This window comes from Vanessa tameamea, chromosome 23 (assembly GCF_037043105.1).
Source record: "Vanessa tameamea isolate UH-Manoa-2023 chromosome 23, ilVanTame1 primary haplotype, whole genome shotgun sequence".
Taxonomy (NCBI): Eukaryota; Metazoa; Arthropoda; class Insecta; order Lepidoptera; family Nymphalidae; genus Vanessa; species Vanessa tameamea.
In genome coordinates this window covers 5,701,605-5,723,626 of record NC_087331.1, presented here as the reverse complement: position 1 = coordinate 5,723,626, position 22,022 = coordinate 5,701,605, and the positions used below count along the sequence as shown (strand labels likewise).

The following is a 22,022-nucleotide window of genomic DNA, read 5'->3' as shown; positions in this document are numbered from 1 at the left end:
AACGGAAAACTAGGTCATGTGGAAACATTTATTCTAATACTAGGAATTGGGTGTATGTTGCCACTGAAATTGTAATTCTTTTAATGGAAGTCATATATTTCAATTGCGTATGATTTTTTTTTAGTCTAGTTAAAATTTGTGAGGTAGTTTCATTTGTTTTATTTAACATGTAGCTTCATGATTTATGTACATGCTTCTCTCAAGAATAGCCAATATCCCTGTAGATAAATCTATATATATAAAATAACAAGTCCTAACTGACTGAATTCATCATCGCCGAGCGTAAACTATTAAAGTTAGGGCCTTGAAATTTGGTGAGTAGGATCGTTTTATTGAGTAGACACTCACTAAGAAAGGAATTTTGGAAATTCAACCCCTAAGGGGCTGAAATGGGGGTTGAACGTTTGTATGGAAGTCTGTCACTTTTTAAATTAGAAACATGAAACTTAAATTTTTGAGATACTTTTACCCCTAAAGGGGTGAAATAAGGATTGAAAGTTTGCAGGGAATACCGTCATTTTTAAAGTTAGAAACATGAAACTTTGTTTTTGGGATACTGATAAAAAATGAGTAGATGTTTGAATTAACTTGTTTGACATACACTATTTAAATTTGTTTTGTCTGGAACACATGGCTAATAAGATATAAGTCCGCCCGTTGTACAACATCAAATATTTGTTTATATTTTCGTTTTTATTTTGAGTATTATTTCTATTTTTTTTTATTGTGTTTAGTCCTAAGATTCCGTATTTTATGTTTGTGGTGTACAATAAAATATATTAACATTAACATTAAATATGAAACTTGAGTCAGGGAACTGCTATAATCCAATAGAACGGCAATCTGTAATGAATTGAGAGAGTTCAGGCAGAGATCAACGGTTTACTTTATTAACTTCAGACAGCTACTATAAATTTAAGTAACTATTTAATACCTCAATACGGTTGAACCCAGCACCTAGTAATCTGCAACCTTTTAAACTAGCACTATACCAATGAGCAAAGAGAATAAACCAAACTAACAAATTTAATAAAGATAAAGCAAAGAGCAAGAGATAGGGCAATGCATAATTTACTCAATTGGAGATAAAAATTCTGTTATTCCTACAACTTTGAATGAAAGTTTCAAAGCATACCGAGATAGCTCTAATGTTGTTTCACTAAACAGACTCGCTAACTAGTTGAACTACGATCCAGAAACGAAAACAATTGTTCGATTTTTTTTCTTTTTCATTCAATAGAATATTTATTGACTATTAAGTAAATTTAAACTTTAAAACATTTTAATAAAGTTGATTAGAAATTCAATGGATCCTCTAACTTGGCCGGTATTCCCTTAAGTTTGAACTAACTTACCAGCGAAGGGATTTGTAGTAGTAATACAGTTAAATTGTACGAAAATCCCAAGCGATACAGTATTTAGGTTAATGGTACTTACAATTAGACGTTTCACATCGTACTGGCGATCGCTGCGTTTGATGTGGTAATTTGGAAACGCATTTGTGTGATGTCATCAATTTGGAAGGAGAATGGAGATACCATAGAAGTATCGAGAGAAATATTAATGGTTATAAAGAATAATTAAATTTGGTCAATCACAGTATCAATGACCTTTAAAGTGAATTCATTTAATTTTCTTATTTCGCACAGTTTTAACTTTACACGTGATGATTGTGATTTTGCCAGAATTATTATATACACTATAAGAAAGTTTTTATCAAAAACAATATGTACAAACGATATTTCTTTTTCGCACTTCGAACTTGTACCCAAATTGTACGTCATTGTTTTTTTTATATACTTAAGTGGATAGCCAACTGCGCCAACTTTGGTGCCAGTACTGTAAGAATTAATTATGAACATTCCTTACAAAGCCAATGTGCCACCAACCTTGCGAACTAATGTGTTATATCCCCTGTTATATGTGCCTTCAGTTACACTGACTCACTCACCCTTCAAACCGGAACACAAAAATACTCAGTATTGCTGTTTGGCGGCAGAATATCTGATAGGTAGGTTGGTATCTACCCAGATGGGCCTGCACAAAGCCTGAGTAGTTGGGTAATTAAAAAAAATTATCTTTTGGAACCGATTTTGAAGATGAATATTGCCTTTCGTTAGCTCTAAGTTCCATCTCAATTTTATTATTTTACAAATAGTTAAGTTTTTCTTTGAAGCATGTACAAGCAAGTACCTCAAAATAAAACTCAGTGTTGCCTTTTGAAAGAAATATTTCAAAACAATTTTACTAATTTAGCGTAACGTTTATTTATAAAATATGAAATATCTCTACGCCTACGTCCCTAATTTTTTATTAATTAAATCTTAATTGAAAGACGAAATCCCTCGCCCGACCATTATCATAATAATTTCATTACACTGATAAAATACGACGCATTTTCTAATTAACTTAATTAGGTCTGAGATTTATAATTGATCTATATATTTATTTATTTCCTTCAGTATAGTTTTATATCTTTTTTTGATTTAAATACAAAGGACTCTTTTTTCAAATTAAAAAAAAAATGTTAGTCATTAGTTTCGCTTCACTACAAGGCTTCTTAAACATATTTATTACAAATATTGATGTGCAAAGTTAAATTTAAATTATATGTTAGAAGTTTATTACACTAAAATTTTAAATGTTATCTTAACATTGTAAATATTACAACATACATTATGGATAGTTGTAGTAAGGTAGTATATCGCATTCACTAGGCAAATGCTTTCTAAGCCTGTTAAAGAGAAGCTTTCGAATTTATCGATTCAGCTCCACTGTCTGGATATACGTGTAACCGAATTTTATATGACGCTTCCATGTATTTGCAATGTTTTCCTGATTCAAATCAAAGATAAATATTATAAAACAAGATTAGACTCGGAAAGATCTGCTCGGTTTTGATAAGATATTTGAACTCGTTGATCATCGGTTAGAAGTGACATTTCACTTGGTTTTTGCAATCACTGCGAATCGAACGCGCAAATAACAGATATATGTCAAAATATAAGCTTTTTCCAAAAATAATGAAATCAACAGTCAATAGTTTAGAGCGAACCTAGTGTGGGATGGTTAAGGTAAATATCTTATTCAACTTTTTGAATGTGTAAAAAAACTGAACAAAAACAAAACTGACAAGTATAATCATATAAGTCTAGTATGAATCTTGGCTTATTAATGCAAAAAAAGTGCGTACATGCTGTGACTGTACACGTCAAGTGAATCATCGTAGCAGACACGCGTCGTCCACTGTCCACTGGGCGTAATGATAACTTATAATTATTTTTATTTTATTTACTTTTGATCACATAAATTGTCAGTTAAATTCTTCTTTACGCCAATTAAGGAGAATTTTGTAATTCACCCATTCTACTTTTGGGATTGGTAAATTAAAGGTAGATTTTTAGTTTACGTTTGCGAAAGTCTCCGATATCTTTTTGATTCAAAAAGTGGTATTTGCTGTCATCATAACCTGTTATTAGCAGACTTCAGATTCCATTACTCCGTAAAAGAGTACTCCGCCAAGTCCTCATGATTGACTATGAATACTTCATTGAAAATAATTAATTGATTTCAATAATCATTAATCACACTCAAATCACGCAAGTTTATTCATTTTCAAATAACCCTACAGAATATAAATGTCAGCTCCTTCTTTGATAAATTGACAACGAAAAGAAGTTTTCAAATTTATTACTTCACACAACGTATGTACCAAGTTTTGCGAGTACATTTAGGAGTGACCTATTTCCATTGATTTTCAAAGTATGATAGTGAAATAGTTTCGGAAGTTGTGCAATAGTATTTCCTCAGAATTTTGAACCGTATGCATCAACAGTTTTATATTAAATCGTGGTTTTAATTACCAGAAATTTCGATCATAATTTAACATTTTTACATGTGTTCATTTAAAACTTTTTTTACTCAGCACGTTTTGGAAACATCTCATGTCAGATAATTTAAGTAAATTATTGACAAATTTTGATCGAATAAAATAAGAACAAAAATGAATTTGTTTGCGTCTACTCCGAGATGCTCCAGTGGAAAGGACTTGAATCTTAATTGAAAATATCTGGTTCAAACTCTGGAATACAATTGAGTTATCACACGCTTATTTTTGGTTAGATTACTTGTGTCCAACGTCGTATATGTGTATTTTAATCACAGTGGTGACGATCTTCAGGAATCCCTAATATGTTGGATAAAATTTTGATTTATATTCCTCTAAGTGTGCTGCCTCTGGAACATCGTGGTGGTATAATATTAATATAAAATACTAGTTTCCGCCAGCGGCTTCTTCCGCGTAAGTGATGAAGCAAGTTTTAAATAGCCTATTTTATTTCCTCTACTTTTAACAATATGCTAAAAAATCTTAATGTAAGTAAGAGAATTTAAATTGTATAGTTTCCGTTTAAAGAACATGTTTCAATTCATATAATTATATGGAACAGTTTTAGAAAAGGTTTTTAGGTTTGATAAATAGTTTAAAACTTACCTTATATCGAACTTCCGGTTCGAAGTCTTTTGTTTTGATGATAAAAAATCGTCTAAAGTACTAATGCCTGATGCAGAACCTGTAACAAAGGAGATAATATAAGAAAAGTTACATACAAATCATCATCGCAAGCCTTTGCCCATTGAAATTTAGGTTGGCATAATGTATAAACTAAATAAAAAAGCCGCCGAGATGGCCCAGTGGTTAGAACGCGTGCATCTTAACCGATGATTTCGGGTTCAAACCCAGGCAGGCACCACTGAATTTTCATGTACTTAATTTGTGTTTATAATTCATCTCGTGCTCGGCGGTGAAGGAAAACATCGTGAGGAAACCTGCATGTGTCTAATTTCAACGAAATTCTGCCACATGTGTATTCCACCAACCCGCATTGGAGCAGCGTGGTGGAATATGCTCCATACCTTCTCCTCAACGGGAGAGGAGGCCTTAGCCCAGCAGTGGGAAATTTACAGGCTGATTATGTAAATAAAAAAGGCCGACCTGTCTCACTTTAAGATTTCTTGGCAAATATTTTGGTGGTTTGTTAGACTTCTCGACTTCCATACAAGTATTTATGACGCGAAATTAATACTGAAAGTTCACTCTATTATAATATATAATTATTCGACGGATTGACACACTATTTTTTATTAACAAGACGTCTTAAATTTGAGTATATGTAGTATTTAAACTTGTATTAAATACTTGGACCAGCGACAACAATTTTAAACGTCTTATTTTCGCCATTGGTGAAATCGGCTGATTAATTTTTGACTAAATACTGTTAGCATTCTTGTCGCCTTTCCACATTACACTGTTAACATGATTTTATATATTCGCTTTTAATCTTGTCAAAATCGTATCTGTCTGTCTACCAAACATTCTAAACAACCAATTTTGTAATCCTACAAATTCTCAGCAATTAAAAGTTTGATTTTGAATATTTTATACTATCCTATATTAGGAACAAAACTTAAGTTAAGTGAAGTTAAGTTTACTCTAAAGTAAACTTAAAAGAAAGTCAATATTCGTGTTTAATATAAGATTCTAAGTCAATATTTTGATAAATTCTATCATACCATCCCATAGAGATTTATAACTAAATATGCTTTATGTACGCTCGGTTGTTTGCTTATACAATTAATGTTATCCGGTATCAAGATCGTATATATCCGATAGTATTAAATGTAGGTCTAATTTGACAGTTAATAGAGTAGCCAATGATTTTTAGTTAATTACACAAATTGCAATATTTACATGTGAGCGACGTGCGTGTGTCTGGATTTAACTAGTCTGGGTACGAGCACCGAGTGTTTTCTCCTTGTAAATAATTATCAATTGTATTCTCCTTGTATGTAATAATTATAATATTATATTCTTTATTACTGAATATCGTTTATTAAAAGTTATATTTGACTTCATAAGTAATACGCATAAAACAACTATCCTATTTCAATCCGGTTATCTTTACCGACGATTTAGGAAAATCTTGCTAATCATATTCATAGTGATCTATGCCTTAGCCAATCGGATGATGGCGAGGACGACGTCAGCACCATATATACGGCTGGTGAAATAACAATACGGCTAGTAAAATGCAATTTGAGTAAACGAATTATAATTGTCCTGAATGAATATTATTAATAATCTAAATTTGATGGGAATGTATTACATTATACAAATTCTATCCAGAATATACAATGACATAAAAAAAATATTTACGAGCTTAGTAATGGTAAAAGTCTTAATGTCGCACTACTGAGTAAAGGGCGTTGACTTCAACGAGTTGACGGATATCGAGGCAGTGATGCATCTAACTCTTACAGGTTTTACGATGTGCAGAAAACTTGGTGTTAGGACTTTGTGCAAGACCGTCTGGTTAGGTACCCAAGCATCATAAATTCTACTACTAAACAGCAATACTTTGTGTTATTATAAGGAGAGGTCAATATTTCCCAAAGCATCAGTATCTATGGGCGCGGTGGGACTACTTACCATCAGGTGGCCCTTTTTTCCGTCCGCCTACATAAGCCATAAAAAAGATGTTTACATTAATCACCAGGAATGCGATGGAAGTTCTAAACCTTTTTAAATAAATTGGAGACTAGATTTTAGCAGTGTGACATTCAAAAGTTCTTACTACTAATTATTTAAATTCCAAAATATTTTAATAATAAAAAAGAAGTTTCACATTGAAATACTATTATAGAATACAATACGTCTTTATTTGGACGTATAATGAAGTTCCTTCAAAGAAAGAATACTCGTCAAATATAAGACCGGCGTCAATGGTACATCATTAAAACTTCGACGATTACAGACAGACGGAACGGCTTCATACGAGTATGTATATCTGTATAATATGAGGTGTCACTTAATGTCTGCATTATTCGATAGAAAAGTTTAAACTTAGCGGATTTAAAGTATAATAGCTGTACCCGCGGCGTTGCCCAAGTGAAATTCAGTTTATAAGGAAAATCATTTTAGGACTTACAAACAACCCGCCATCTAAAACTTTACCCAATTGAAAGTAAAGTCTATGGCCGTCCTTGCGGTCTAATCTTGATTCGTAGCAAATTTCGTAAATATTCGTGTAGTGGTCTAGCCGTGAAAAGTTAACAGACAGGCAGACAGACTTTACAAATAGTACCTCAAAAGATATTTATATTTTAGGCTATTTGGGAATGAACTGTCTTTTTGTAATATTATCAAATAATCTTTTTGTATCTATAAGTTTGTCGCTAACTACTTCGGCTGTTAAGAAAAACATTGCGAGGAAATCTCCATGTATTTACACATTATTATATTATATTACGACCTCCTTGGTCGAGTAGTGTGTACATCTGTTTTCATGGACACACCACTCTGAAGTCCCGGGTTCGATTCCCGGTCGAGTCGATGTAGAAAAAGTTCATTAGTTTTCTATATTTTCTTGCGTCTGGATGTTTGTGGTACCGTCGTTACTTCTGATTTTCCATAACACAAGTGATTTAGCTACTTACATTGGGATCAGAGTAATAATGTATGTGATGTTGTCCAATATTTATTTATTTATTTATTATTATCACAGATTATATTTCAATCTTTCATTCGATTTCGATGATTTTTTTTATTATTATTAAACAAAGCTGCTTCACGCCTTCTATAAGTTTAGATCTTTTAAACGCAACAGATTTTAAGAGTTTTCATATTTTTTTTTAGTTTAGTTTACATTCATCAGAGTGATTTAAGAGATATGTTTATATGTATATGTTTAGTATATGCATATTTTCTTTTTATGTATGTACTACAATTTAAAAGTTGTATAATAACAGTAGCTAGTTGAAAAATATACTCCAAACCGTCTAATAATGAGGAGAGAACTCATTACTTTATTTACCCAGGTTTAAGATATTAACTGGCCATCACTTTGATTCTTTACTTTTGTGAATTAAATTTTCCTGTTTAGTATTTAGTAGTTTTTCTTAGAAGTCTCTAGTAATATAAATATACCGGTTCTTCTCGGTAGAATCTACTTTTCGAATCGATGATAGTTTGACATTTAAACATTAAGATTAACACTGTAACATGAAAATGCAAAAATGCGCCTACTTGATTAAAGAATATTTTGATATATTTTGGTAAATATCAGATCGAAACTCCATACTAAAGGGAAACTTGCTACTTATGAAGTAGTTCACTAGGCAATAATGACGTAAGCCGCTTAACAATAGATGTACGGATAGACGGCTTTTACAGTATAAACGGCATCATTTTATAAAGATGTAAGTTTTTTGCTCGTTATCATCCGAACTAAAGTTGTTCAGTTGATCGTTCTTGTATGTAGTTGTTAAAACTTTGTCTACTACTTTAAGTATAAGTATATCGAACGCTGAAATCTGCTTCATTTTCTAGTGGATCCAGATCCTAAGGACCTGGGTTCAAGTTAAGGATAGTAAAATTGGATTTTTCTATCAAGAAATTCTCAGCAGGGTTAAGAATTAGGAAATCACTACTGAGATCGATGTCTCACCGATCGTTCTATTGCCTTAAAAAAGTACGTCAAAATTGGAATCAATTTTGTACCACACCCTACACGCCTGTGGTGCACACACTGTGCACTAGAAACGGTCAGATAAATACTCCATGAGTTTTTTTATTTTATTTTGATGGTCTGACTAATGGGTGAACTTACGGTAAGTGTTCACCAGTGCCTACAGACATTGGTAATTAAGAAATATTATAATTTCGATATTCGGGAAACGATACCTATCTTTGGAACTAACGGGTTAAAAACCTTGTGTCTGTACACTGGTACAACTTCAAACTAGAACTCAACAAAACTAACCGAGTAAAATTTTGTATCAAGGAAAAAAATTGGTAAGGATATTAATAAAGTTAAACTTGTCAAATTCTGCTACTAATATTAAGTATAATATTTCACATCCATATGCTACCAATACGCTACGTGATACGCAATTTTGACGCATGTGTCCTCAAAATGCTATGATTATTTTGACCGCTTGTCTGTCTGTTGCTCTCCAAACTACTGAAGCGAATTTGATTAAATTAGATTTAAAGCAAGCTTGAACTCCAAGGGAGGATATTTTTGTTCAATGGGAGCGAAGCAACAACTAGTATATATATTTATTATGTTTATCTATGTTACGTGATGGGGAATACCTTAATAACCTTAGATTTGCTGATGATATAATTCTCTTCTTAAAATCAGCTAAGCAATTAGAAGAAATGATAACAGATCTATGTGAAAAAAGCAACTGTATAGGATTAAAATTAAACACATCCAAAACTAAAGTAATGACCAACTCAATCCAAACACCTATATTAGCCGATATTTCACAGAGTCTAGAATATGTAAACAGCTATATATATATTTGGGGAAAACCATTTCATTCAGTAATTCCAGACACAAGGACGAAATTGATAGAAGAATAAACAAGACATGGACTAAGTTCTGGAGTTTAAAAGAAATAATGAAATCAAAACTACCCTTGAAACTGAAAAAGAAAATAATGGATGGCTGTCTGCTTCCCTGCATGGCATACGGATCACAAACTTGGATATACAATAACTATGCAAGGAACAGAATACAGAAGACCCAGCGTGCGATGGAAAGGAGTATTCTGAATGTAAGATTGAAGGATAAACAGAAATCAGAAGAGATACGCAAAAAAACCAAAGTGATAGATGCTCCTCCAACATATGAAACGATTGAAATGGAAATGGGCTGGTCACCTAGCAAGATCGACTGATGGACGGTGGACAAAATTGGTCACAAGCTGGTCCGGTCCTAGTGGCATGAGAGCCAGAGGGCGCGCTAAAGAAAGATGGGTAGATGAAATTAAAAAAAATGCTGGAATAGACTGGATGAAGAAAGCACAGGTAAGGAAAACCTGGAAACTGTTGGAGGAGGTCTATACCCGCTAGGGGCCTTAACAGAAGAAATGTTTGTATTCTTATGTATTTTTTTTTTACTTTTCTATGTATGTTAAGGAAATAAAAAGGGCTTTATTATTATTATTATTTATTATGTTACGTGAAGCCCTTCTCTACCTTTTGCCTGGAAGAAAACGCTGTTGGGCGATAAGGCCACCTCTAAATTTTTCAAAGTCATTTATATCTATGTTTATCGGTGTACAATAAATAGTATTGTGATTTGAGTTGATTTGATTTGATATCGAGTTTAACTTGCTTACCAAATTATTGCTATAATATGATTGAAATGATATCGCATTGATAAAAAAATATCAGGTACTTTATGAACAAAACGAAATATATTTCACCGCTGGTTTCTCTCGAATTGCTTACAGCTTACTAAAGCGCAATAAAACGTTTTTGTATTGTTCCCTGAGGTTTTATTGCGAAGCTGGTCCAAAAAGGATTGCATACGAAATTTTTCATTTGACAAGTAGGATGATACGTCATTTCGATATCTATCTTGTCGCCAGGAGGACAGTATCCTTAAACATATTCTACAGTTAATTGTCAATATGGAATTCCGAAAGTCAATAAGCCGTGTAAACTTAAATAAATAGAAATAATTTAAAAGAAATATTCAAGAAATTGCACAGTCGAGCTGGAGGAACGTCAAAAAGAGGTTTTTACGTTCCACTTACCTGCGAACATACCCTCATTTACAATTTGTTATGTTCGGTGTCACGTATAATACCTACCTTACTGATAATAATTGTCGCTGTTTGATTTTATTTATATTATATAATTTAATAGTGTGTTAGCTTTTTACAAGTATTGCTTCAATCGTTGTTTTTTCGTCATGTATCTTTAGAAATTGTTGACATCTAAAGGCTTACGGTAAAACTGATGAGAACGTGTTTACAATTTATTATTTTAATAAAAACTCTTTTACGAATCTTCCAAATTTTCTTTATGTAAATATCCTGAAGGCCGTGATATGTCCGTGTGTTCAGTGCACAGTACCCATGTCAAATTGTGCGCCAAAACCAGAAGAGGAATGGGATTTTTTTTACAGCTTTGAGGTTTCAGTAAGTGTCTACTCGCTTGGCTTCGGCCTATTACGACTAAAATCCCGGCTCTAAGCCGAATTGTAGAATAACTGAAGAATAACCATAAATAAAATTACTGATTGGTTATATATATTTTATATTCACAGAGCTTATTGATTATCGCCTCGGCTTTCTTAGTTTATTTTTCCATGATTTTTCTTGTTTTTTGTGTGTGAAAGACGATATGGTTAGAAATAATGTTACTTGTGAGACGACGTCCGACAGAGAAGAATGGAAGAAGACATGCTGCGCCGACCCCAAGTAAAATTGGGATAAGGGCAGGAGGTAGGGTCCTAGTGGTAGTGCCACACTGCATACCTTTGGGTTGCAGCCGAATGGGCCGGCACGCCCGGGGAAGTACCACTCTCTCACTCAAAATCGGCGTAAAGTGGTAGCTATGCTACCGCGTTTCGTCCGGTATGTGAGAGTCCCGGAGGCCCGATCCCCCTCCCCCCCAAAACATAATGGTTGTGCAGAATTTGGTTTCATTACCCCAGGAGGGTACCATCAGCGACTGCGGTGGAGAATCCCTCTCTGGGCATCCATGCTCAGGACGTACACCACCTGAGCAGGGATGCCCAGGCTGCCCTCAGAATTCTGGGGGGGGCAATTTTGCGCTCGCCACTGTTCGGGGCAAGCGGAGCAGGCATCATAAGGCAACCCCTACCACCCACACTGTGGACTTCTGCAACATAAGGGGACTCAACTCCAACTTGAACGCCGTTCACTTTCACCTTGAGACGGCGAAGCCGGCCTTGCTCTTTCTTACCGAGACCCAGATATCCTCTCCTGCCGATACGACATTTCTTTCTTACCCCGGGTACAAATTGGAACATTCCTTTGTACCACGAGCTGGGGTGTGCGTTTACGTCAGAGATGATATCTGCTCTCGACACCTCGGCAGCCTTGAAGGGCAGGACCTATCGATTATCTGGCTCCGTGTAGACTGCGACGACCATCCGCGAATCTACGCGTGCCTTTATAGGTCCCATAGCGGTAATGCCGAAACCGACCGACTGGTTGAGCACGTCCAAGTGGCTACAGATTCCGTGCTGCAGCAGATCCCATCCGCAGAGATCGTAATTCTTGGCGATTTTAATGCCCACCATGCCGAATGGCTTGGATCACGCACTACCGATCATGCGGGTAGATCTGTTCTCGACTTCGCTTTAGCATACGATTTGACACAACTGGTCACCTCGCCAACGCGAATACCGGACGTGGAGGATCATATACCTTCCCTGTTGGATCTTCTGCTGACTTCCCATCCGGATGGCTACCAGGTTATCGTCGATCCCCCTCTGGGCTCGTCGGACCACTGTCTCGTCCGGAGTACAGTGCCGGTGGCGCGGTACTCACGACCTCGTTTCGTGGGCTGCCGCCGAGTGTGGCACTACAAGTCAGCAGATTGGGATGGAATGCGGTCCTTCTTTGCATCCTACCCATGGGGGCAGGTTTGTTTCTCGCCGGATGATCCGAGCGTTGTTGCTGACTCTGTCGCCGATGTGGTACTTCAGGGTATGGAACTGTTCATTCCGTATTCTGCGGTCCCCATCGGTGGCAAGTCCCAGCCCTGGTTCGGTCGTTTCTGCAAAACGGCTTCACGCCGAAAATGGGAACGCTACCAAGACTGGGCTAACGCATCTGCGTCTCGTGATGTAAACACCAGCGCATTCAGAAAGGAATATAACTATGCCTCTAGGTCCTTCAAAAACGTGATTGCTAAGGCGAAGACGGAGTACATTGGCAGAATTGGCGAGAGACTGGTGCGCCTCCCTTCAGGAACACGTGCGTTCTGGTCTCTTGCTAAGGCTGTCTTAGGGAATTTTTGTCAGCCCTCTTTTCCATCTTTGCACAGAGACGGTGAGTCATTGGCCCATACCGCGAAGGAGAAAGCTGATCTTTTAGGCTCTCTCTTCGCGGCGAACTCGACTCTAGATGACCGAGGAAAGTCACCACCAACAATCCCGCGGTGTGATACCACGATGCCGGAGGTTACATTCCGGCAAAGTGCAGTTCGTAAAGCACTTCTTTCCTTGGATATTCATAAGTCGAGTGGACCCGATGGCATCCCTCCAATCGTGCTACGGACTTGTGCTCCCGAGTTGGCACCGGTCTTAACGCGTCTTTTCCGGCAATCCTATGCATTCGGTGTCGTCCCGAACTCCTGGAAGACTGCTTTGGTGCATCCGATCCCTAAAAAGGGCAACCGCTCAGACCCATCCAATTATAGGCCTATAGCCATCACCTCCTTGTTCTCCAAGGTAATAGAGTCCATTATTAACTGCCAGCTCCTGCGGTACCTAGAGGAGTACCAGCTGATTAGCGACCGCCAGTACGGTTTCCGTCGGGGTCGCTCAGCCGGTGATCTTCTAGTTTACCTGACTCATAAATGGGCAGAAGCAGTTGAGAGCAAGGGGGAGGCATTAGCAGCCAGTCTGGACATAGCGAAGGCCTTCGATCGCGTGTGGCACAAAGCGCTTCTTTCGAAGCTTCCTTCCTATGGGCTTCCCGGGAAATTATGCAACTGGATTACCAGTTTTTTGGCAGATCGGAGCATCAAGGTCGTTGTCGACGGTGCATGCTCCGACTTAAAATTCGTCAATGCTGGTGTTCCACAAGGCTGCGTTCTTTCACCCACTCTGTTTCTTCTGCATATCAATGACATGTTGCAAATCAGTAATATTCACTGCTATGCAGACGACAGCACCGTAGACACCTCATACACCGGCCGTGTTAATATTTCTCGGGAAAACGTCGAAGAAAACCGGAACAAACTTGTGTCTGAAATCGAGTCTTCGTTAAACAAAGTCTCGAACTGGGGTCGGCTAAACCTAGTCCATTTCAACCCCAAAAAGACGCAAGTTTGCGCGTTAACTGCTAAAAAAACACCATTTGTCGTATCTCCACGATTCGAGAACATTCCGTTAGCCGCCACAGCTAGTATCGGAATACTTGGCGTCGATGTTTCGAGCCTCGTTCAGTTCCGCGGTCAATTGGAAGGCAAAGCCAAATTGGCATCAAAAAAGCTCGGTGTGCTCAGCAAGGCAAGACAGTATTTCACGTCGGCTCATCGTCTAAGACTATACAAGGCGCAAATTCGGCCTCACATGGAATACTGCTCTCACCTCTGGGCGGGTGCTCCCCAGTACCAGCTCCTTCCATTTGACCATATCCAACGTAGAGCGGCTCGAATTATCGACGATCAAGCCCTCTCCGATCTGCTTGATCCTTTGGCTATGCGTAGAGATGTTGGATCGCTCTGAATCTTCTACAGAATTTATCACGGGGAATGTTCCGAGGAATTGTTCGGATTAATCCCGGCTGCTGAATTTCACCTTCGGACATCTCGTCAAAATTCCAAATATCACCCGCACCACCTAGATGTCCGAAAATCCACAACAGCGCGATTTTTAAGACACTTTCTGCCTCGCACAACCACTCTGTGGAACCAGCTTTCGCCGGCGGTTTTTCCGAACCGATACGACTTAGGAACCTTCAAGAAAAGAGCGTACTCTTTCCTGAAAGGCCGGCAACGCACCTGCAAGCCCCCCGGTGTTGCAGATGTCCATGGGCGGTGGTAGTCACTTTCCATCAGGTGAGCCTCCTGCTCGTTTGCCACCACTAACATAAAAAAAAAAAAAAAAAAAAGAAAAAAAAAGGAGGATCGTGATGGTTTACTTAGTAAAGGGACCAATGAACTACCTATGAGATGGCTAAAGTGCATAGATAACAACAAATTAAATATATTTTACAAAATAAAAATTGACTTTATATTCTTCCCGGACAAAAGGCCAATTTCATATGTACCTAACGTTTGGATTATGTCAATGTTGCAGGTACTAAATGAAATTTCGTTGTAAGTTAATTTAATAAAGTTATACTTCTTTAGACGAATTAGGCAAAATTATGAAAGCGATTTTTTTAAGAGCACACAGACATGATGAAGTTAGTTAGATGAAGACTAAGCCGCCAATTAAGTGTCAAATCCCTCGAAATAGACAACATCACACCTAACTTAATGTTATTACAAATTAATATTGTGAATGTTTAAATTAACGTGTATGAGTGAGTGTGTCTTTGTGCTATAGTAGTGGTTGTTCGCGTTCTTAACGTACACAAATATTTTATGTCCTAATTTATTCTCATATTATACAGTTATACATTATTTGTTGTCTTCGGAATTTGATTTATTTCTAGTACTTGATTCTCATCGTTTACGTTATATTTTTAATTTTATTTTATGTATTCTGAATCATATAAAATTTTCTTTCTTTTGAAATAAAGATTTTAATGTGACTAATAAAATATTATAAGGAGTTTTAGTGTGACTTTCCGAACGTCATCCGTCAAGCTGTCAGACGTCTTTTAAATTGATTCACTTTTTGGCGGGAAGCAGCGCGATATACGGTCAGGCGTATCATTGTTAAACTGTTTTTGTAATAATATTAGCAAACCAGAAATTGATTAAAGTATTTTGATATTAATTAATTATTATTTTATATTCATGTAATAAATTTATTAAAAGTAAATTTGTTTTGTTAATAATATATAATTTATAATACTTATTATTTATATACAAACAATTCAAATATTGTTAATTTATTGAGTTTGTGATAAAATTTAATATTTATACTTAAAAACTTTATCAATTACGTCTTTATAAAGACCGTACTCGTCAATTTCAGTCGTATTTTAACAAAGACAAATATTAAACAACGAATAAGCGCTAATGTAACCATGCATTAGTGTTTAAAAGCAGGAATCAGAGCGGCACTTCAAAGCAATTATATAACGATGAGGAAAGAAATGTGAGTTCCATTTACAAAATCGTTTTGTGATGTTGTTCTAAGTATCATGCATACTTGTATACCCGTTATTATTTTAAAATTGTTTTACGGGACACATTTGGCCACCTGTACGAATATGTGAATAAACATTTCATAATAATTTATTGTATTATATATTAAATGATGGGCAAGTAATTTGAAATACTGTGTTAGTATAAACGTATAAAATTGTAAATAAAAAAAAATTGATGTAGATATTATATTGTAACCTTTCCGAGCGCTATAAAGGAAAATCATAGTAACAAAATAATCTTATATATTTCAAAGAGAATTTCATATTTTTGTGAAAAATAAATATCTGTAAGCCGAATTTCTTTACACTATTACCGTTTTTTTTTTGTAATTTATATAGTGAATATAGTGTTATCTTTTTGAATTTATTTCTTGTTATATTTTTACTTTCATAAGTTTATTAAAAAATCTTTTTAATCTATAATTATAGGGTAATATTATCTTATATGTTTATCTAAATCTATTACTAATTTCAGTGTATACATAACATTCCTTATTAAGCTTTTGCGGACTTTTTTATATAACTTTAAATACATATGCAACTTTTAGTGTATCTGTTATAGTTTTGACGGCTTTGGATTTGGCTTTCTCGCTGCCGAAGGTATTTTAGAGGATATTCCGGTATTTGGTTGCTGGTGAGTCGCACATAGTATCCTCCTTCAACTACTACATGCGGGGGACAGGAGTAAATGCGTTTTTCCAACGAAAAAAAAGCATTGGCTTTAAATGTGCTCGAACCAACAGTTATCTCTGCAACTAAGTTAACATAGTATATCAAACAAAATTTAATATAAATGATTTTATCACCTGTATCTGTTCTTAAGCTATAAATAAAAATTTAAGGATCCGCATTAATCAAATTAGGAACAAAATAACTGATAATGAATTCTTAAATCTTCATAATATTATTAGTATTTAGAGAGTAGTTATGCTTGCGCTAAGATTACCTTACTACCTAACTTCGAACTTCAATTTCAGATAGAAAATGTCGTCACAATAATATAAGTAGTTTAACATGAATTAAAAATAAATTATAGAAGTTTTTTTCATATAACAAAGCAAATAACGCCATTTTTTTTTCAATACAATGGTCACCCTACAAAAAGCCGAATGTTCCCAAAAATGATATGAAATAAAACTCATTTGAATTATTTATTCGCCTCGCTGACTTCACAGGATAATAGCGTGAAAAGCAATAATTAAATATTTTGTATTTACAACCATTTTCTTCAAAGTGTAATTAATATTATTTCGAAAACTGAAACTACGAAATAAATTGAATATTTCTTTTGTACGAAAATTTTAAATTTTCATCAGCATTGTCGAAAATTTCACGCGTAAAATCACATTTTCGCATGCCTTTATTATTTTTTAAGAGATAAAATCTTACGTGTCTCGAAAGCGTGTTTCCTATCCCTTTGAGCACAACACTTGGTGACGTTTCAAGATGCTTCAATGGGATCCCGAGATGTAACCTAGATAAGGCTTGAAATCTTTTAAGGTAAGCCGTCGGTCTAAAATGCTCTTAAGTCTTGGGTTTTTTTTTTTTGTAAGCGAGCCTTATAAATGTTTTTTTATGCGTTGTTTTAATGTTTTACTTAGTGTGACGTAATACTATTTCTAAGTAGGGTAGGATTTCAAACGCGTTTACGTATTCCAACACTTTTCCCCAATGTAGGGTGATGAGTACCAACATAACAATAAATTATAAGCAAAAATAACTTCAACGGTGCATTCCTGGGTTTGCGCCCACAATCGTTAGTATGTTCTAACCCCGATATCTCGATAACAATAAATGGCGTTATATAAAATTAACGCCATTTCTGTCGATTTATTATGTCAATTATTCATTAATTATAAATAGGTATAAAGGTCCTCATACCTGACCCGATCAGAGGCGAACAATGTCGTGGAAATAAATTAGTTTATGACACACTGTTTTTACGGCCACGGCTTCATCTGTGTGTAAGGGGAGTGATTAGTTACGTTATACCATTTTCTGTAGGTACTCCTCAAAACTTCTGTGCAAAATTTTATGATGATTGGTTCAGTAGTTTAGACGTGAAAGAGTAATAAAATAAACAAAGCGACTTTCGCATTTACAGTACTAGTTGCGATTGATAGGAGTAGTTTGAAAACTGTATCGAATTTTGTTGTACAGGGAATCTATTCGTGGAGCATGGACAGTACAGTAGCAAATATTTTCATAAACTTATAACCAAGTGTCCGACTACGCAGTCAATAAATACTTTCTAGGACAGAGTTGGTTTTTATAATAAAATTACGGTGATCATTTTAACTTTACAATTATTAATTTTATAGTATATGTAGGCAGGCGAGCAAACGAGTCGTCTGATGGTAATGTCACCACCGCCCAGAGAGTTAGCACTGTAATAACATATTGAACATTCTTACTTTGCCCATAAGAGCTAAGGTGTTTTGTTCCTTGTGCTGTAGCTTTTTTTTATTTTCTTTTTTCTTTTCACTACATCAACGGGCTCACAGTTGCCCGTGCCTTTTTCACTTTTTAGTTTAGTTTAGTTTACTTAACATCAGCAGATCTTCGCTGGCGTTGCAGCTCGTCGTTCTTGAAAGAAGTGGCTCACACTGACTGAATCTTTTTTTTTAATGTTTTACATTATTATCTATATACATATATTATATAGATTATATTTAATTTAATTACTATTATTTATTTATTTATTTTTAATATAATTTTAATGCACACAATTTTTAACAAATAATTTGAATACACACACACAGTTATTCTGGTTGACTCACACTTAACGCAACAATACTAGGTGTTGCTGTTTGGCGGTGAAATATTTTATGAGTGGGTGGTACCCAGACTTACACAAAGCCCTACCACCAAGTTATACATATATATAATTGACACTAATTAAATGATAAAAAGGTATGGAGTAGTATTTGTTGATTTTGAGTTAATAATAAAACATATCTTACTTTGTATCAAAAAAAAAAAATTGTACAAAGTGATATATTTTATGGCCTTACATTATTTATTAAGTAACATCTTAGTAAGAAAGATTATTCCATATAAACTTATTCTCATTTATTACTTTAAGGGCTACTCAGTTCAGTAATATATCACGACCTAGCCCTCCTCGCATCGGACGTGTATAAATACGAGCGCCATCTTTGGACATTTATTTCGAAGAGTTATAGCTACAGAGCTGGCATTTACAAAAAAATATATAATCGTTGAATGATATCAGAGTAATTAATGCTACCTATATGGTATGTAGGTAGGTACTAACATCATTAATTACTACCCTCAGAAGCCTCGCTAAATATATAGTTCTAAAAGTATTTTATTTGAGAATATTAATAACCTTAGCTTATTCCAATAAAAAAAATAAAGATGTATATAACTTAGAATTACATAATAATAAATAGTTTAGTTGTTTTATATGTTATTAATAAATAAGAGATAAGTAGTCTAATAGTTCCAAATAACTATTTATATCTTTAATAATATAACAAAAGATTGATCTTCTTAAAAAAAAATGTTATCATGCTTTGTAAGTTTAATTTATGTTAAACAAATATAATATACATGTTTAATATAAATATTAATTATAATATTCCTGTGTGGTAATCACGATGGATGGAAGGTTATTTTTAATTTGGATTCTGTGAGATTCGTGTTGTACAGGAGCCCACTGATTATATATTCTATCGCCGAAAACAAAATATTGTTGGGTTCCAGTCTCCAGCCAGCCATAGTGGAATATAATTTAATTATTATAATAAACTAATACAGAAAATAATTGTACACTCTTATAACACACTCACACTGACGCTTATAAAATACTCTTATTCTGGTTTCAAATTACAGTGCCGGACAAAAAAAAGTACGCATCGTTAAAATTTTCATTGATGCACTGTTCTCGTTCTAAATATCATAAATAAACCAGACTTTGAGTAGTCCCAACGAAATTTTATTATTTTAGCTTTACATTTATGTTGAAAAAAAATAAAAAAAATATTCGAATAGAGAAAGAGATCGATGTCAGCGCGTAGTGTATCTTTTATAGAACGGACAAAAAATAAGAGTTTGACTCGGCGTAGTTTAAGTACTAGTTGTACTTAAATATAAAATAAATTATAGTTCAGTAAATAAAATAAAAATTCTTACATAGTTTTCGTTCATAGTTTGAATGGTTAATGTACCTATAGCTTACTACCCGCACTAGTACGTACGCTATAATGAGCCGTATGACTCACGATATAACACTTATATTCCTACGACGCGCTGGCAGTCGTAGTATCTGTCGACGCCGGCGGTACTATGCGAAAACTTTGTCGTATAATTATATTGTCAAAGATTGTATTAACCGCACTGTTTAATATCTAAAATGTTCGGTTCACAGTTTGCAGTTCATATTACAATTATAGATAAATTATTTGTGTTTGAATATTGGAATATTTGTAACGCAATCAATCTAGTAAAATATACATGACAGTAATTAGAATGATTGTTTACATCCAATATATTAGGTCCTTACATATGAAATTAGCGTTTTGTACGGGAGGAATATAAAGTCGATTTCTTTTTGTAAAATATATTTAATTAATCAAAGTAAGCACCGTTGTCAATGGTTAATAAAGCATAATGTACTAATGATAATAAAAAGTACTCAATGTATCTTAGTAACCACGACTGATATACTTTAGAAAGAATGCTTTCAGCGTTTCATCGTAATACCAATTCTCTGGAAAACTTGGTGGTAGAGATTTTGTCTGGATAAGTAGCATTCATCATATACTCTATCGCCAAACAGTAATACGTAAGTATTGTTTTGTTCCAGTTTGAAGGGTTCACCAATTCGAATTCGGAACACAAGTATGACAATAATAAGTTGAGTCAGTGCAACTAGTTCCCAAGGTTGGTGACGCGTTGGTAATATGAGGAATAATTAATATTTCTTACAGTACCAATATCTGGGGGCAGTTGTGACCATTTACAATCAGTTGGCTCTTCAATACTTTCTTTGTCAAATCATATAGGAACGCATATTTTTTGTGTTCTTCTGTTGTATACAAGACACGTAACGCAATATTACGCATGACGCATGACACGTACTTTTTGTTACAACTTTATACTTTTATTGGTCATAAAATATTGAAAAAAAAAAAAAACTTTCCGAATTTTATCGGCTTCGTAAAATTGGAACCTATAGATAATTTTTTTATCAGAAAGTAAAGCCACAATTAGCAATAGATTGATCAAATCATTATGTGAAGATATTTTCAGCATTTTAACACCAGAAATAGTGGGCAGCAATTCTGACGTCACATTGTTAGCGACAGGAGTGCGATGCGACATTTTATAGTGATTTTGCAACAGCGTACTGTTTGAAAATTACGGTCGTAATTTCCAAACCTTTTCAGTACCCGTTTTTGAAGATCATATTTGGAAGTAAATCTTTGCTATTTCTTTTGAAATTAAATAATAAAATTGACAAATAAAAAAAACGACCCGTTGAGTTTCTTTCGCCGGGTCTTCTTAGGACAGGATATTTTCTTTTCCAAACCGGTGGTAGTGTTTAATTTGACAATCAATGAGTAAGTGTAATGATTCAACTTAGGTACTCATCAGATATTCTACCGCCAAACAGCAATACTAAGCGTTATGTGTTTGAGTGTTTGAACCTTAACAACTAAAATGTTACGTACATTGTAGTTGTCAAGGTCGGTGGCGCATAATATTGGTATGTAATAGCAACTAACTGTAACTGAGTCAACATTGCGTATATTGTCAATGTATATGGACGGTGTTGTACTTACAATCAGATGGATTATTATTTAATAAGCTGCCTACTATATTCAAGAAAAAAAAAACACCTTATGTAGTAATTGGCCAAAACTATTAACATTGGAGTCTATCATTTCTATCAATTAGCGGATTTACCTCCAAAGTTTAAATCATTCAAATCTTTTTAGCAGTTTCCGAGCAATCGGTATACAAACACATATAAGTAAAAAAATAAAATCAAAATATACTTTATTCAAGTACGCTTTTACAAGAACATTTGAATCGTCATTTTACAAACTATATTAAGTGACACTGACACCGGTTCGCACATGTTGATTCAACTGTGAAGAACCGGCAAGAATCTG

At 34.8% G+C, this 22,022-nt stretch overlaps 1 protein-coding gene across 1 annotated transcript in view; it reads right to left on the bottom strand.

The window, feature by feature from the left end:
* The window catches only part of LOC113401871 (cell adhesion molecule Dscam2-like), a 90,523-nt gene that overhangs the window by 66,493 nt on the left and 2,008 nt on the right, over positions 1–22,022 (bottom strand). The window contains exon 2 of the mRNA XM_026641946.2: positions 4,493–4,571. Coding sequence (XP_026497731.2) covers positions 4,493–4,571 — 79 coding nt within the window. The remainder of the gene's footprint in view (positions 1–4,492; positions 4,572–22,022) is intronic.